Source organism: Trichoplax adhaerens, genomic scaffold, assembly GCF_000150275.1.
Source record: "Trichoplax adhaerens TRIADscaffold_4 genomic scaffold, whole genome shotgun sequence".
NCBI classification, from domain to species: Eukaryota; Metazoa; Placozoa; class Uniplacotomia; order Trichoplacea; family Trichoplacidae; genus Trichoplax; species Trichoplax adhaerens.
This window is the reverse complement of record NW_002060946.1, coordinates 5,494,597-5,512,408: the sequence shown is the minus strand read 5'-3', so window position 1 is coordinate 5,512,408 and position 17,812 is coordinate 5,494,597. Positions and strand designations below refer to the sequence as shown.

At 35.3% G+C, this 17,812-nt stretch overlaps 4 protein-coding genes across 4 annotated transcripts in view; 2 read left to right on the top strand and 2 right to left on the bottom strand.

The window, feature by feature from the left end:
- Nucleotides 1-124: 124 nt before the first annotated feature.
- TRIADDRAFT_55818 (uncharacterized protein) lies at nucleotides 125-4,588 on the bottom strand (the record flags this gene model as incomplete). Its single annotated transcript, XM_002111573.1, has 16 exons — nucleotides 125-236; nucleotides 520-683; nucleotides 780-872; nucleotides 1,005-1,134; nucleotides 1,277-1,355; nucleotides 1,867-1,984; nucleotides 2,114-2,211; nucleotides 2,304-2,403; nucleotides 2,534-2,638; nucleotides 2,713-2,826; nucleotides 2,932-3,022; nucleotides 3,428-3,651; nucleotides 3,809-3,898; nucleotides 4,020-4,132; nucleotides 4,265-4,308; nucleotides 4,428-4,588. 16 exons carry the CDS (start codon nucleotides 4,586-4,588, stop codon nucleotides 125-127), a joined length of 1,836 nt encoding a protein of 611 aa, XP_002111609.1.
- A 1,576-nt stretch (nucleotides 4,589-6,164) lies between these two features.
- TRIADDRAFT_55817 (uncharacterized protein) lies at nucleotides 6,165-10,979 on the top strand (the record flags this gene model as incomplete). Its single annotated transcript, XM_002112075.1, has 9 exons — nucleotides 6,165-6,276; nucleotides 6,635-7,031; nucleotides 7,163-7,336; nucleotides 8,275-8,605; nucleotides 8,747-9,093; nucleotides 9,344-9,575; nucleotides 9,688-9,801; nucleotides 9,946-10,089; nucleotides 10,584-10,979. The coding sequence occupies 9 exons, from the start codon at nucleotides 6,165-6,167 to the stop codon at nucleotides 10,977-10,979; spliced, it is 2,247 nt and encodes a 748-aa protein (XP_002112111.1).
- A 1,358-nt stretch (nucleotides 10,980-12,337) lies between these two features.
- TRIADDRAFT_55816 (uncharacterized protein) lies at nucleotides 12,338-15,780 on the bottom strand (the record flags this gene model as incomplete). The annotated part of the gene is made up of 6 exons (XM_002111572.1): nucleotides 12,338-12,406; nucleotides 12,548-12,644; nucleotides 13,290-13,360; nucleotides 14,183-14,269; nucleotides 14,433-14,601; nucleotides 15,746-15,780. The coding sequence occupies 6 exons, from the start codon at nucleotides 15,778-15,780 to the stop codon at nucleotides 12,338-12,340; spliced, it is 528 nt and encodes a 175-aa protein (XP_002111608.1).
- Nucleotides 15,781-16,719: 939 nt separating this feature from the next.
- TRIADDRAFT_55815 (uncharacterized protein) overlaps nucleotides 16,720-17,812 on the top strand; it is a gene marked incomplete at both ends in the record, with an annotated part of 14,383 nt that continues 13,290 nt past the window's right edge. Inside the window, 3 exons of the mRNA XM_002112074.1 lie at nucleotides 16,720-16,792; nucleotides 16,947-17,041; nucleotides 17,735-17,810. Of these exons, the coding sequence (XP_002112110.1) occupies nucleotides 16,720-16,792; nucleotides 16,947-17,041; nucleotides 17,735-17,810 (244 nt within the window). The remainder of the gene's footprint in view (nucleotides 16,793-16,946; nucleotides 17,042-17,734; nucleotides 17,811-17,812) is intronic.

Genomic DNA, 17,812 nt, shown 5'->3' with positions numbered 1-17,812 from the left:
GATTAAAGGAAAACGTTATACGATCCAATTCAGCATAGTAAAAATAATGTAAAAGGATTTTTTTACCCTTATCATACACGTGTACACGTATATTTGTTCATTTTTATAGTTATTCAGTTTTGACTTAAACATTCTTGCTACAAAAAATAATAACTGCTGTTATTCCCATTGTCAAAATTACCAAGGCTACATTGTACCAGATGAGAACTTGCTTATGCAAAGTAACTGTCAAGAATCTATTAAAAAAAACAATTCATAAAATTATAATTATGTAAACCAACAGTGATATTACTTAACTCGATCTAGTATTTCTAGAAGCTAGCGATCGCATTAACCGATTTGCTATCAAGGGTCTCCTACAAAGCTACTACGTACACACAACTGCTCAGTGTCAATTTAATACTACGAAGGAAAATCGAGTTACCGATACGAACTTACTGCTTGCAATAGAATTAATGCTAGCTAGTAATTGCTATTTATTTATTAAAGAAATAAATTCTAATATGTACTTAGCCTTACCTTTCTCCACAGTTCACCATTATATCTATGCGACCATCCTTTGCATAAGAGCTAACAGTTGACAAGGACGATGGTAGGCAAGTTAAGGGAAAACTACTAATCTCCTTGCCAGAACGCAAATCAAGTAATATCAACTGCTTATTGCCGGTAGCAGCAGCAAGTTCCTGTTAATGAGGCCGAAATACAGAGATTATATTATTTACAGTACTAGGGATATAGACATGTTAGTATAATTTTTGTGTAATGTTATCTTACAGTACCGTGCTCTCATCATTATTTGTAGAGGATAATAATATCATCTTTGCTTTGTTGACTTTTTTACCGGCTGCATTCCATTTAATACTAGTTTTAGCCTACATAAATTGTATTGTATAATTAATGCACTAATTTTAAAGGTACAAAACATATTACAATGGTTTAGTAACATGCAAGTACTATACTCGCAATTATTACATGGTCAGTCATTAAACAAACTTAACACCTACCAGCCATAACAAGTAGCCTTGAGAATTAAAACAAGCTGCTTGACCATTAGCTAGCATAAATAAGGTGTTGAAACCTTGTTCAGAATCTAATAATCCATGCCAGTTGATCAATGGGGCATTTTGACTAGTACTAAAGGGACAGTTGTCATAAGTAGTAGGTTAAGATGGGCATTTATGCGTTTTGACAATTTTGTCTTAGAGATAATATATTCTTAGATGCGATAATTTAATTGAATCAAAATTATATCCTATCGTTATCGCAAGTACTTTACCTTTTAAATGTGATAGGTGGAAGCATATCATCATCACCAGAGGTGGCTACTCTATCTAAATCTTCTAATTCAGAAGTATCTACAGTATAGAGACAGAAATTGAAAATAGATAGTAACAAAGATATCACTTTTTATCAGTCGAATATGAACTTTATAGCACACGAAAATTCTACTAATTACTGCATTATTTAATCCTTTCTATACCTGTATTCTGAAAAATGGATGAAAAAATTCCTTTCTTGTGCGTAATTGGTTCTATAAATAACTTCTAAAAAAATTAATTTTAAAATCTTTGAATAAGTATATATATTTAATTTTATTGTTCCGGCATACGTTTGCAAAAAACACTATTTCAATTCTGTCACGATAGTAGCGAAATGTATTGATTATAAAATACGACCTTTTTCATCATCGGTGGAAATCCACTCTTTACTACTCCATAGCATTCCAGTTCCGTAGTAAAGTAGTTATCATGTCGAGAACAAATAACTAATGATGCCGAAGCGATTATAACATTACATAATGAAGCAATTATTTTGTCTGTAACCGTGCATATCATAAGTAGACGTAATGATTTAAGTGCTACATACCACTTAAGCTATCTATTAGTCCATCATTATTAATGTCCTCGAGAGTGCTACTTTGCTGATTTTCAAGTGGTAACCAACATACTAGCTTTCCACTGGATAGATGGTATATTTCTATACTCTGTAGTCATAAATCCAGAAAAATATTATATTTATTTGTAGACAACTGAATTGGGAATAATAGTGAAGTTTCAAACAATCAAAATTGACGTATAATCATTATCCAATAATTGTAATCATAGCTACTTACTTGATGCGTATGAATGATGAGTATATTAGCCGCTTTAGCGATTCTGACAATCCGCAGCCACTCGGCAAGATCATCATTTGTACGAGTGGATGATACGTCTACAATAAATTTATAATAAGCCTTGAGTCTATAAACCACATAGATAGTATCATTGTTGTTGATGATAACACATCTAAAATAGCAAGCTTACCAAAGCCAGCAATGAAGATTGGATGTTTATTTCCCTTTTTCTTCTTTGAGTGCAGATCAACAATTAACTTTGCATCACGACGTGAAGACCATCGATGAGGCTTAAAAAATAAAGTCAAAATGCAGTTCGTTCAATAAAATAGGTGCTATCACATAGCCTAGGTATAATAATGGAATTTATAATACTATATCAGTTCAATTCAATCGTATCCTATGAAGTGAAGGTATTACTAGGTTTCTGATGATATCCATTTTATAGGTGCCACAAATGCTCCTCCTATGGCACAAGATGTCTTTTCTCAATCCCAACTTATAATGGTGCCCATAAAATAAACTCTAGATAAGAGAGATTTAATATAAAATATGACATATTTATTATAAATAATTAGCAAGGTAAAATGTAATCTTACTAAATCGTCCATTTCCAAGCCAACATTATCCCCTGGTTGATGTTTCCATCTTAATTCTCCAGTTGTCAAGTCTAAGGCGTAGATTGTACAATGGACGCTTTTACCATGAGTATCCTAGAAAGTTATCAAGATTACATATGTATACTGGTATGAATAAATGAGCATAGAATAGCTTACATGGGCAAACTAAAGGCTTAAATGATTGGCGTAGAAACTTACTTTTCGATGAGTAGAGCCGACGTCTACTCCAGCTCTATATGACGATACGTTTTCAGCTATAACGTCCTCTATAGTCCATCCATGATCATGTCTTGAGTTAATATTAATGAGATCAAAGGGTTACTACAACTGTGCCAAATATGTATTTCGATTTCATTATTATTATTTTACGCATAAATAACGTAAATATTGTAGTATCTAAGTGGTATCTGGACGATATACGTAGTTGGTAAACATTTATGAAAGTGTGGTTGAAAAATTTTAGATTTTCTGGAAAAGTATTATTGTGATTAGGTTGACAATTCACATGATGATCATTTTCATTCTTGACTAATAAGAATTTTGTAATGTATAGCGAGTAATACGTATAAAAGATCTTTCTCGAGAAATATCCGTTTTAATGATGTTATCGTTGATAAGAAACGCACTAATTATTTTAAATCTTTAGTACAGTACATTAAAGTTCTGCCATGCCTTAGCGAGCAATATAGCTTACCTAACCGATAGTTCTTGGTTAGTGAACTGGTTCGTTAATGGAAATCGAGCGATAATGACTACACCATGATCTTGATTTTTTATGGGATGGGGTGAAATCATCGCTGTTGCAATGATTGAATCGTTTGCTGCTTCTAATTTTTCGTCAATTGATGATTTCCATAGAAGATTAAGTTGATGATCTAGTAAATACACATTCCAATCGTTGGTAACCACAGCTATAACCTATTCAATTTAAGGGTATTGTTAGGATCACTTGAAAATAATTTCTAGCTGAGATCTTGAGTATACGCGTATAATGCAAAGATCTGATTATGTCCTATTTTTAAATAGTCCATTTTTACTCAAGTTATTGATAAACTCTATCTAGGTATAGCAAGACCTTTTTCATTGCATGGACCATATTATTGGTATATCCCACAGAGAGTGCAATAGGATGACAAGTAACATCATCCGATAGTGCCATTTCATTCTAAGTCCAAATCAAATATGTAGATTAAGGCATTGCCCATTAATTATTAATTGGACTGGTATACGATATACTATCGATTGCAACATCAAGTTGAAGTCACGACAGGATTCCATTCCATTACCTCGAACTGAATTTCAGGAATAGGTAACTGCTCTAAATCTGTAGCATGCAACAATTTGTTGCTGTTACTGTTGCTACGACGCACTTTGCAATCACTGGTGGCGATGATGATATCTGTCAGAGAATGGTTGAAAATTATTTGGGTAATCTGCATCGATGTGAGCGAATCTTGGTCCGTGCATTTAGTCATTTTAATAATCGACCTGTTATTTTTGCGTACAAAATACCACATGTAGTGTATATTACCTCGATTTCCATCACCATCCAAATCTGTAATTATTGGATCAAGCCTATCATCATGATATTCAATCAACATTAGTCCCTTCAAAATGTCAAGTTGTGGTGTTGATGTTTACAAACACCACCTCCCCTACATGCAGCCATCCACTCTTATTCTCACTCTACTTACAGTTGGTGATGATGGAGTCCTTCTTTCACATTGAATTGATCTTTTTCAATCCTCCAAATAGGCGTATATTCATAAGTAATCCAATCAGTTACTAAGAGTAAAATCAATGAGCAACCTATGAAAACACCGATATCACTTTTGTGGAGAATGATATTAGCCATGATAGTGATGGTTATTGCAGTATACACTTGTACAGTCGATTACTGCAGTTTAATGGCAACAGTATGATACCATCAATGATAAATCTCATCATTCATGACTATCAATCTCTATAATGAGCTATTAAGACGTGCTATACTACTCTAATTTGAAGCAATCATTGGAAAATCATGGACAGAATTAGCGATTCGTCTTTATAACCATCCAATCTTGATAGCATTTGCTAGCTCGTATCCAGCCGAGTCTAATGGGGCTTTCAAGCCCACCACGAGCAAAAATAATGTCCTTATTATCCATAAGAAAGGATAGGTTAGAGGTGACATCATATTGAGTAGCGGAATTTGGATAGTAAAGTAGCTCTGTCAAAAGTAGCCCATCTCCATGTAGTCTACTCTACCATGCTGTAGCCATGGGCTATAGTAATCCATTGCGTAATTTAGCCTAGCGGTGCACCGACTCGAGCTGGAATGCAATCGGTGATACTGAAACCACACCATCATCGTTCCTCTTATACACTTCCTTACTAATTTAACGAGTACCATAGCTGGTACCCTAGCATAGAGGATAGAGCACAGGGGGTGCGAGAAACAATGTCACCCATAGCCATAGTTTTTTATTACTTCATCTACTACCATACGGTGACATCCTTTTTGCTAACGACCCGCACTGGCCCCAAGTACTATGTTTGTACAGTAGTTCTATACAGTACACTGTACACCAGTGTCGTTCAAGTCAACGCAAAACCCTCCTCGAAGCCGACTTGAGGGGGGAATTCGGGTTAAGAATGAATTTCTATGGTAATACAGTGTTTATATAGCAATGGTACTCATTTCGGCTTCGAAAATCACCAGTTTGATCGGGTTGATCGGGTTGGGGTTGTGTTTTTACTCCATTTAAGGACTCTACTGTCCACTTGTTAAGGCTCTCTGCAGCTCATTTGCTGGTTGATCGCGGACAGTATAGTGTACCGTTGTAGATGTGCAATATAGTTGAAATGACTAGTAAAATAATTAGACTGTCGATTTTTGGCAGAGCCTCTGCTAAAAAGTTGAGAAGCAGAATATGTCCCACAATGCAATGCTGTCTAGAGTATCATGACAGTACTGTAGAGTGTACAGTAGCAGGTACTGTACTGCCATAGGGCACTGTAGTCAGGAATGACGGTTAGCTCGTCTTCAATCTATTGGTCTATCGACGTCATGTGACCGTAGATTTAAAATTTAAACTAAAGGAGAGGAGCTCCATCCGATCACTCCATTCCTAGTCATTCTTGTACTGGCTTACTTATACAAGACTGCATGCGATAGCGTTTACTATACGATCAGTCCCCTTAGTTGGAACACCCATTTGCACAGTGTTTACAAAACCGATTAAGATTTACCTCAGGTGGATATATTTCAAAATCGATTCCAATCTCTGCAATCTAAAGCAGACTAGAGCAAATTAAAACGGCATAACTTGCCGACTAACTAGACATCGTTAACATTCTTCTTTTCTTGGTTTTATTTTTGAATTTCTGCGTCGTATTCTTGTCTTGAAGTAATCTGATCTTGCAACATAGCGAGAGTTAGAAGCAAAATGGAAAGAATGGCCGATTGCGATATCGATCCAAGCTATGAGTATAATGCTCCTAAATTTATTGATTTTACTCAACCTTCACATGACGAAGAAAGCGCCGATCTTTGGTTTGGTAAGTTGTACTATAAATGGATATTGATTCATATCGCTGGCGTGGATAAATTCCATGCCATCATCGACTGTAGTATGCTGTAGTCCGCTAGTGATACTTGCGATTAAAAGTAGTGGCAAATAACAGTGACTAAGAGAGTCGAGAAGTAAAGTAGATTTGTCTATAGTGCAAAGTAACGCTCCATCACATCAAACTAATTAAGTATCAGTTCTTACTATTAAATCACGAATTAATTACAAATCCAATCAGGATGAACAAATCATCGCATGAGATGTGTCCAACCTCGACACATTGGAGCTATATATGCTATCGAGATCAGTTCATTGCTTTAAACTATACCTGTTGATATTATTTTTAGACAATCATATTGAAGACGATGATCACAAACCATTCAATAGCGGATTCTTAGAGGATGAAGATAGTAGCAATAAAGAAAATGTCTCCAATGTAGCCGAGATAGCGAATGATAATGCAGAACAACCACTCACACAAGCGCAAGAACAAGACAAGAAAGAATCTACCGCCCAGTTTATACAAGAAAAAGAAGAAGCCGTTGAAGCTACCCCCGCCGAGGAGGATCATGCTAAAACAACTCAAAACCAGGAATCGACTAATTTTAAAAGTTTATGGGGTTGTGTTGTCAACGACCAACAAGAAGTGCCAAGTAATCTACGTACATCATGGAATATAGGCAGTCAACAAACTGATCAATCTGACAAGAAACCTTCACCTGCTGTTAAGAAAGACCTGAAGAGGTTATCATGTTGTTTCAACATTGGTCTAGATATTATTTTCTATTTCTACATTTCAAGAAAGGCATGATAGCATTTCTCTCAGTACAGGATGGTATAACAATTAAACATGCTTTCCTATTTTGACTGTGCAGGAAAATAGTCAAGCCGGTTAGACGAAGCGTTCCTAATCGGATTGGTACTGGTGCTTCACGCAATGTAACGCCTAAAGCTAATTCAAGAAGATCGGATGGTCCTTCGAGAAAACCTACTTCGGCTAAGAAGAAATCAACGCAGTTAACTGTACCCAATACTCCTTCCTTTGTTAGGTAAGTTTATCCTTGAAAAAATTGTAACTTTGAACGCAAGTTTCAGCCTATAGCAAATCTAATTTATAGAAAATTCAGTCAGTGTAAATGGAGACAAATAAAATTAACTCTTATCATGATCAATCAAACTACTTGTACAGGAGACATTTGCATGGTTCATTTGTTCTAATTTTTAAACTTTGTAGATCGATTACTGTTAGTAAACGACGACACTATATCATCCCAACACTATTACTATCTAATATCGTATCAAAATGCAGTGAATTATCTTAGCTTAGTAGTGTAAGCGCTGTAGGATGAATAAACTTGGGTATCGAATTTCTAAATTGTAAAATATTAGGGAATAAATAGCAATCCTACTTGATCTCGGTATTGCGGTTGATTCACCACTAGATACAAATTAGATTACCTTAGTTATTAGTAGGCACTATGCTATTCGATTTTAAGTTAAGTCATATTAGATTTTGCGTATGGTGAAGAAGTTTATGTTGAATTATGACACGTAGATGGTATAATTTCCGTCCTGTATGTGACAGTGATTGCACACATTAAATTAGTTTAATGCTATTGCATAGTATAGCATCTATGACGTTATCGAATAAAAACAATGGCGGCATAAATGAAATACATATCAAGGTGTAATATTACTGCTATAGCCATTTAGACATTCAATTAAAAAGTATCTTCGTGGTTACAGCCGATCTTAGTGCACTGTTGCATTAGATACAAACATTCCAGTAGTGCACTGAATAAATTTAATAACAGATTTAAATTCATACAGTCATTTTATAAAGTCAATACATGCCGATATACACGCACGGATTTACAATTTATAAACATACTGCAAAATAGACCAATAGGAAAGAATTCAATTTAACTAATAGCAAAATTGATTGGTATCGCTAATTATCTAAATTATTCATCAATATTGTAACTAGACGTTCCCAAGTTAAGCGTCCCTTAAGTGAATCTAAAAAATCAACTGAAGAAATGCAACTGGAAAGGATTGCAAATGAACGCAAGCGAATTCATGAATTAAGCAAAAAAAATGAAACATTCAAAACGAAAGCATTGCAAGCCTCACCATATATGCCGCTGAGATCCAGTAAGGAATTAACACAACCTGTACAATTGCGATTTCATACGGATCAAGTTTTATCCAAGCGCAAGAAAGAACATTCAATGACTTTGCGTAGCGATGGCAATGATGTTGGTGAACTTGCTGCCTTCGATTTTGCGCGGCAATTGCGGAAAAATACTGTTGCAAGTGTAAGCATCTGAGCATGGTTATTATTATGATAATGCTTTGTTAGCAAAAGATGGACGTTTATTAATGGTAGTTGTATTGTATATTTTTTATTTCTTCGATGTTCTATCATCACCTACTGTTAAAATTTTTATATACAACAGAAAAATGCTCCATCAGTTACTGGACCTAAAGGTGTACAACCGTTCACTTTTGCAACTGCATCGAGGAAAAGAAAAGCTGAAGAAGATGCTGACAACCAAGTTCAAGCGCCCTACATCCCAATGGCCGAATTAGTCAACCATTATCAAAATGGTACACCAAAACGTTTCCGTGGTCAATCCACTCCTAAGCAAAATTCTGGACAATCAGAACATCATGAAAATCAACGTGCTCGAGCGACCTGTCCAAAGTCACCAATGCTAAAGACCAGTCAACGCTCGCGTAGCAGTCGGGAAAAAGTTTTAAGCTATAAAGAAATGGAAGAGAAAGAAGCTGAGGAAATAAAGAAGTATGTTATTAATTCAAAGCCTAATTTTAGACCGTAAATTGCTAGTTGATTTATTCTTTTGAGATAAGTAGACGTGCATTGTTTATCAAATATCTACTTCAAGATGAGGCTATTATGCGCACAATTAAACATCGAATATGAGCAAATTTAGTAATTAAACTTTACTACGCTGCGATTTATTGGAAAATTTACGTTATATAACTATCAGTGGTACGCTTATGTGATTAGTTATTATGCTTTATTTTTATAGACACAAATTTAAAGCAAGACCATTCGATCCAAAAATGTTTGAAAACAGTAGTACTAGTGGGATTAAAAATAAAGCTACTGCCTGCACTACTAAACCGATTGGATTTAAATTTCACTCCGATAAAAGACGATCATCCAATAGTGAAAAGTCTAAAGAAAACGATGAAAAAGAAGCTGAATGTAAACGCTTTAAAGCTCAGCCCATACCTGCTAAAATTTTAGATGGAGTAACGGTGAGAATGATAGCAGTTTTCGTTCATATTTATTAATGGAAAGTAATGGCATTGCTAAGTAATCTATTCCACAAACTACACTTTAATTAATGATTATGTTATAATTTCCTAGGGAGTGAAGAGAATAGAACAAGTGCCTTTGACCATTCCACAGTCACCAGCATTAATGGGTAAACAGCGCCATGCAATTTATCAACAAAAGTTGCTTGAAATGCCATCCGAAGAGGTACAATTTTATCAGCCTAATATGTTGCTTAGTAGAATTAGTTGATGATTATATGCACTGCTAAACTGTTTATAACGTATCTGACAGCAACCACGGATGAGTATTGCGGTGGTATTAACTTGTCATTTTGTAAATTCTTTGCAGCCATATATCTTTAAAGCTCGACCAATTCCGGCGGATAACATTGAATTACCAGAAAAGAAGCCCATCTCACCAACAAAACCGGAACCATTTGCTATGCCTGGTCTCAAAGTTCGAGAAGAAAAACTTCAAAAGCAACAAGAGAAGGTATAATAGCAACCGATAGTTCTAAGTGGTATTATAAAAATATCATTTTGAATGATTCTAGATATTTTTTTTATCACCTATGTAAATGAATGAAATATAGTCAAATAGGTATAGATAAACTTTAAGAAACACAATACGGAAATATTGCGCTATTACGTTCATAAATTTGAAGTCTGTAGTAAATTTTCTTCACTCGAGAAGAGATCAGCGCTGAAAAGTAAACTTTCAAAGTTTGACTGATAGCAATTTTACGATATTATTTAGTTAAAAGTATAACATAAATGAATTCAGTTTTCAAGCATGTATTGTTATAGGATTGATATATGTTTATTGAGATAAAAGCCAAAACATTAAGATAGCTACCGATTCTACAGTAAAACTCTTCCCTTAGACGTGTATTCTTTAATAGAACGATTACATCGGTTACTTTAAACTGTCTTGCAATCATCGACTACTATTTTTCTTAAGTATAATTATTGTCTCACTTGAAATAGCTTGAGGAAGAACAAAAAATTGAAAAGGAATCTCAAAATTTTAAAGCTCGTCCGAATGTAGTAACCTTTAATAAACCATTTGAACCTAGAAGATCATCCAAACCGCTAACAGATGTAACTGGATTCAAATTGAATACTGAAGAGAGAGTAGAAGAGCGACAAAAGTTTAAAGAAGAATTAAAATCAAAGGAAGAATTTAAGCAAATGATTGAAGAACAGAAAAAGATAGAATTGGAAGAGCGTGAAAGGAAAGAAGTAATGGCATTAAGAAAGCAAATGACGCATAAAGCTAATCCTGTTCATCATTATAAAAGCGTTCACCTCCAAGGAAGTGATAAGCCTTTGACAGTACCGTATTCACCTAATTTCGCTAAAAGACGCTCGCTGCGTACATGAATAGCGTTGTAACGATTCTAATTATTATCGCCATAAAGTAAATTGTACTGATAATTGTAGCTCAATGATTTTCGTGCTTGCTTTATTATTTCTTACAATTACATTAACAATAATTAACGTGTCATTAAAATATAATTAGTTGCTTCTTCACTGTACAGGCTTTAAAGATGTTGTTGCATATACCGAAGAAATACTGTATAATTATAATAAATATTTGCCTATTCGGCTTCCTTAAATTTCTGCTTACATAACTTTTTTATGTCCATATAGCTGTTTCATTATATTCATGCATAATTGTGTATGATATGATGGCTAGACGGCGCCCACCATATCATCACTGATCATGAAAGCTCAATTTATAGAAACTTGTGGTATAACTTATTTTACTCACGTAATAAATATATATATATTACACGGTCTTTGGTCAATTATTCGCGTAGAAATGGTATGTTAAAATGATAGCCACTGGTTGTGATCGAGCTATGCATCTAATGTGCAAGCATGAATTGTTGCATCGCTGGTGTTCAAAATATTCAAGAATATTTTCAAATTTACAAATATTTAGCACTTCTTGCTCCTAGTCTTGTTATGGTAGGCATTTCTTGAATTACTTGTATGATAAATAACATATAATTATAAATATGCATCGTCATAATCAATTTGCACATATTTAAGCCATGCAATATTATCACTTCATATTCTATCCTAGTAAGCATGATACATTGACAGGTACATTTATGCGAGCAAAATTTTATTTGAATTGATTGTTACAAATTAATATAATATAAAATTCTGAGAACAGACAAAATATGCAGCTAAAAGGTTATCTGTAGCGTTACTTTTAAATTTTCATTGATGACATGTAAATCATGAGTATAGTAAATACTATACCAACACAAAATAAATGCACTGCGACACAGACATAAATTGATACTAAAACGATACCATATAGCATATTACTTTATCTCAAAAACAATAGAATAAAATAAATTGTAATGGATAGAAAATTTAACAACACGAATTATATTAGATTACTCAATTAATAGTTGAAAGATCAATTTCAAAAAATGTATATATCAGTATTGAATACATATAAATATATATATATATATATGTATGTATATTGTCATATATATATATTTATAATTAATTAACATGATCATTAAGGTGCAGTATAACCGCATATTTTGAACGCCAAAGCAGACGATAGACAATATTCGAAGATATAATTTTATAGGTTTAAGTTAAAGTTGCAAATTTGGATTGATCTTTCTATCAAATACGTCTCTTTCTTTACAAACCATTTACATTAACTATTTCTTTCATTAAATTACTAACAATTGATAAGTAATGCATAACTATGAAAGTTCAGCGTCAGCTGTAGTAGACGCGATTGAAGCAACAACATGTTCCATAGCTTGTCGGCCCTAAACCAGGATAAAGAACAATCCATATTATTACTAAATGAAGGAGTACGCGTATCGGTTACAGGTGCATAATTTAATAATGTATACTTGCATATGTACTGTCAATGTAGAAATTCTTAATGTTAATATGAGTTAATTTACCTTTGCTACATTATCCGGAAATGTTCCCGCGACTAAATTTTCAAATAAACCAGAAATACCATACACTACAATTCTTGCTTCCTGGGTAACTAACGTTCTATAAATTTAGAATAATAGCGAGTCAACATTTTCGATATCAACGATTAAGTATGTGTAATCAGAAAGAGTTCAAGATAACGACAAACATTTTAACAGGCTCGAATGGCCTAGAGATTAGTTATAGTCTATAAAATCTCAACAGTATCTAAACTAAATAGTTGTCGTTCATTTAGTGAGATAATTTTCGTAGCATTCAGCTTAGTCAGAATGGCTACATATCTTATATTGGAATGTACTCTTTATGCCCTTATTTCAAGTTATGTTTGTTACTATCTTTCAATTTCAATCTGTTTTATACCGAATATTGCATGATGCAAAGCAAGAGGACTCAAAAAGTCAACAAAATGTTTAAGATATTACTATTATACCGAATCAATCTGCTATATTGGTAAGATTATTGACTTGCTAAACAGTAAGATACCGTCATGTTATGATAAACCACGTTTGTGTATTCGATAAATTGAATGAATCATGATTTAATAAGATATTATGAAAATTTTATAGAAATAGGATTACACTTTTCGAAAAGCTACTACATATATTATTACGGCTACATCGTTGAATTTCACGTAAAGCTTGTCCACTCGTCAAACTTTTAACATTATCCAAGATGCTAACAAGCGAGTAAATTTAGTGCACTTACAAATTTTCATCTTTCGGATGTTGTTGATAAGTTGCAATTTCTTCTACTTGACATAGCGAATTATAAGTTACCTATACCAAGCAAATTTGAGTAAAGTCGTTCATTTAAGGCAGAGTGTGATGATGAATGATGTAATACATCGTTAATATTGACATAACAGATCACTGCGGAAGTCCAGTAGTGGCGTTTTTAGTAATGATCATATTGTTCAATAAAACTATTGCTGGTATAGTAAGTAACCGCCGCAAGCTAAAATTGTTGGAGATTGTTACTGCTTCATGATTACACTAACGTCGAGCGATTTATAATACTGGTTACATGTGCGTTATCATACGGGTATATCTAAGAAATTAAAAAAACTATGTAAGGTCAAGCGATAATAATTGGATTACATTATGATATCGGTAATTATCGCAAAGCCTCAAACCGATAGCCGAATCTTTATCAGCTCTAATCATCATTACAGTGTAAAAATTAAAACCACATTATGTTTTGTTAGCAATTCATTAACTTGGCAGTAAGCCCAATAAATACTTGTTGATCAATTTCTTAATTACTAGTATTGTTAAGATGGATGAGGTCAACTTTGCCGTTCATTGGCAATAAACGAGGTACTGTACTACCAGTTAGCTGATGATCAATGAATTTGGGCGATATCAATTAGTCTTGATAGTATTTGCGTTTACTTTCACAATGACATCAAATACCTCAACAAAATATTTATCTCACACAATAACGTATAGCTTAGCTAAGCATAAAAAAAAAAAAATTGCATGGCCAATGATTCGTTACGACTACCCTTCAAAGTTTGACGGACTATTTTACGATATTACGCTCTCAGAGGCAAATTGATGTTTATCTACATTTTTATGATGCATCATGGCTACACTTACATTTCTTGATAATACTTTCATCACTTTCTTTCGTGGATCAATTTCTGTATGCTCGGTGACATAACATCGATTGGTCAAGCCAAATAACTGTAAAGAAAGAGCAAAGGAATAGAATGATGAGTAAAATCAATCGACCAGGAATAAATTCCATGCTAGTGCATTGCAAGAGTATAAGAAAGAAAGAAATATTCAATACTATTTATCTGGTCAGTAATTTATAGGGTTGTTTCATTAACGATTACTGCGATACCTTCATTATCCATTGCGACGCCAACCATTCGGTACTTAATACTCGATGACTGATTAGCTTGCCATCATTCGTCACTTGTCTTTTCAAGACATCAGCGGCTAAAACATTGGGCAAGATAGGATTAGGGTATTTTAGCCACATGGCTTGGGTAATTTTTTCCCATGGATGTCTAGAAAGGCAAGAATGATACCATCAATTGGTTATTACAGTTTCATCATCCTTGTTTACTGACGTTACTATTGCAATAAGTTGATGGATAACATGATATGGATAAGGAAGTGAAGAGATCCTTTCTCGATGCAAAACTGTTGATGGTTGTCCACCGCCCGTACGGACTACAGTATACGGATTGCTAATATTGCATCATCATATCCCAACCGATTGACTACTCTCCACTACTGTACTGTTTCTTTTTTGAACCATCCATGTTATTATCCAATCTCGATCGACTAGCTCAATCAAAGGTAAACTGGCTATCATATCGAGGAAAATCAAGATTGGAACAGTCATGATGGTGACGATGGCGATGAATCAGTAGAGGGAAAAAAAAAAATTTCTTTTCCTTCCACCTTGTTACTGAATGCTACCGGTGTTGTTGTGAATCACCTCTTCCCCTCAATCATGCTTGGAGTTGAGTGGCATTACTATAGGATGTCGTGCAGTGTTGAGATGACATGACTACAAGTCAGCGCAACAACGCATCTGTTCTACTAGTACGCACTGATTGACTCCATATGGACTACCCTTCCACCCAGACCGTGTGGTATTGTGTGTGGTCTTGTACAGTAGTACAATAGAGTAGGAGTAGACTCGTCGTAGTATCAGCATCCGTCGTGGACCAACACGTGTGACCGCCGTTCAATGAAGAGGCGGGCAGCAACCACAGTCGTAGTAAAATGAGAATCAAAGCCAAAGAAATTCTTTCTTTTAAGATTTTACTCCATTTCCAAGCTCATTTACCCAATAAGAAATCAATGACATTAAGAATGGCTGTATAAAATCAGGGCATTTTCAACCATAGTTGATTGAGTTGGACTACTACAAACGACACTACTCTATCTATTTCTTCCTCATTGAACTCGTAAGCATTGATCGAGTTTTACTAGACCAAAAATGGAAAGAATTGACATGGGATAATCGAACGACATGAATGTAGCAACAAACTCACTTGTAAGTATGTTCTGAAGTAAATAATTTCATCTTGAGTCTCCGTTGCTTGGCACAACCAGGTTGATTTGGATATAACTGCAGCCAGTAGGTAACAACTTGATCTCTGGACGAATCTCTTTGGATAAATTCTTAGACCGGCTCACATTCCTTTCGCGAGCGCTCCACTAGTCTGTCGCATGCCTGTGGTCGACACCTCTTTAACTACCGCCGCTCAGTACGGAACTTTGTACTTTTGAGCAAGGACCGGATTGGGAACGGAATCCTTTTTGTATCACGGTAGAGCACAGTGTACAGTGATAAGTACTGTACACGACTATGGTCAAGGAGTAGAGTTATCAAGACAATGTCACCCATTGCGATTGGCTTGTTCATGGTCCTGTTACTGATTAAATGGGCATTGAGACACGCCCTTACTACGTCATAGTGACATTGCTTCTGCTCGTGATTAGTGCGACTGGTTGCAGGAAGTACCGTACACTGTAGAGTAGGCGGCACGGTACGGTCCAGTGCGGTACGGTCCAGTGCGGTACGGTACGGTACCTGTGAGTGGCAACGCTTTGCACAGTGTACAGTACTGTCGTGTACAGTACAATGTACTGTAAAGGCCATCCCATACGTACCGTACCGGATGGGATACGGTCTACTGCAACGAGCGTATGGTATCATACCGTCGTGGGCAATTTATGGTACTGCACCAAAGTGGAGCAGACTGCAGTGAGTACAGTACGGGACTGTAAACAAAGATGAAAACTAGACTAGAATGAGGCAAGGGGTCATCATGCAAGAGGGTTGACCTTTCCCTCGTCGTATACTGGAGCTGCTTCAATATCACTACCATGATGGCCGAGGAATAGACTACAGTATAGGCTAGTCGGACATGTCTGCTACACTAGGGCAAATGATGAATCCTTCCAGCCTAGATGGGTGACACGGTAACCTAGACACAAGCTGCTGTGGCTGGCCACAAGTTGCTCAAGCATCGATTCTAGTCTAGATTCCATCGTCCAAATCTTCTTCAACTACTCATTCGGCCACAGGGATCGACAATCGGCAGTAAGTTGAGGCTTATTGGCTGCAAATGGCCAAGTTATCGTATTATACTCCATGCTAGACCAGCATGGAGGATTGCATAGGGCATGATAACGGTGTAGAGATACTCGTAGAGATCAACATGATATGCAAAAGTGGACGTATGTTTACATTGGATACTCTCATCAACAGGGTTGAGAAATGCATAATATCAGTCATACTGTCGCTATTCTTGTTTAGAATAGCGTTGAATTGATTTAACTTGATACGATAGCTAATTGAGATATCATTTCTTTTTGCAACTGTATGGATCAGCTATGAAAATTGAAGGAAAGGTCGCTATTGTGACAGGTGGAGGTCAAGGCATCGGAGAGAGATTTTGTATCGCACTACTAGAGAAAGGAGCAAATGTAAGTAAATCTGTAGGCGAAAACTTGCTGGAAATAGATTATAGATCTGTAGACGATGATCGAATCTTGCCACTCTGAGTGAATGGATCAAACATATCTCTTATCTTCAGCTATAAACCCCCTATAAACAATAACTCATTCTTAGACCATGTTTAAAATTCAATTGGACTAATGGAAGCCTATTAAAATAGTGATAACACTGTTTTCAGCCCACTAACTCATACTCATCCCGTTCATAGTAGACTGTATATCGAACAAATTGTAGGCTAATGGCAGAGGTAAATTAAAGCCATAGGGTAGAAGCAGTGGTATACGTATGATTTGCTTAAAGCTATTAATTAAAAAATTTCAACCTCCATCAATTGGGTAGCGAGAACAAATTGAACTCATCAATTATTCATGGGAGCGAGCTTACGTAAAATGGCATCGATGAGGGATCGAACTTCTCGCAATATCACCCTAACAATCTTCTTGTTAATATATACACACGTATAATCCATTTTCCATCGAAAAATTGACCTCCATTCATTGTGTAGTGATAGCATATTAAATCCAAAATTGTTTATGGAAGATTTCGCCAAATGCCATCCATCTAATAGTATAGTCGATATAGAAAAGTAAACTTTCACAAAGTGATTCAGCTCTCACGGTATCACTCTAAGCGTATTGTTGATAATTGATTTTCGATTACAGGTTGTTATTGCGGACATTAAAACACGTCAGGGCGAAAGTCTTAGCAAACAATTTAATCAAAAATATGGATTAAATCGT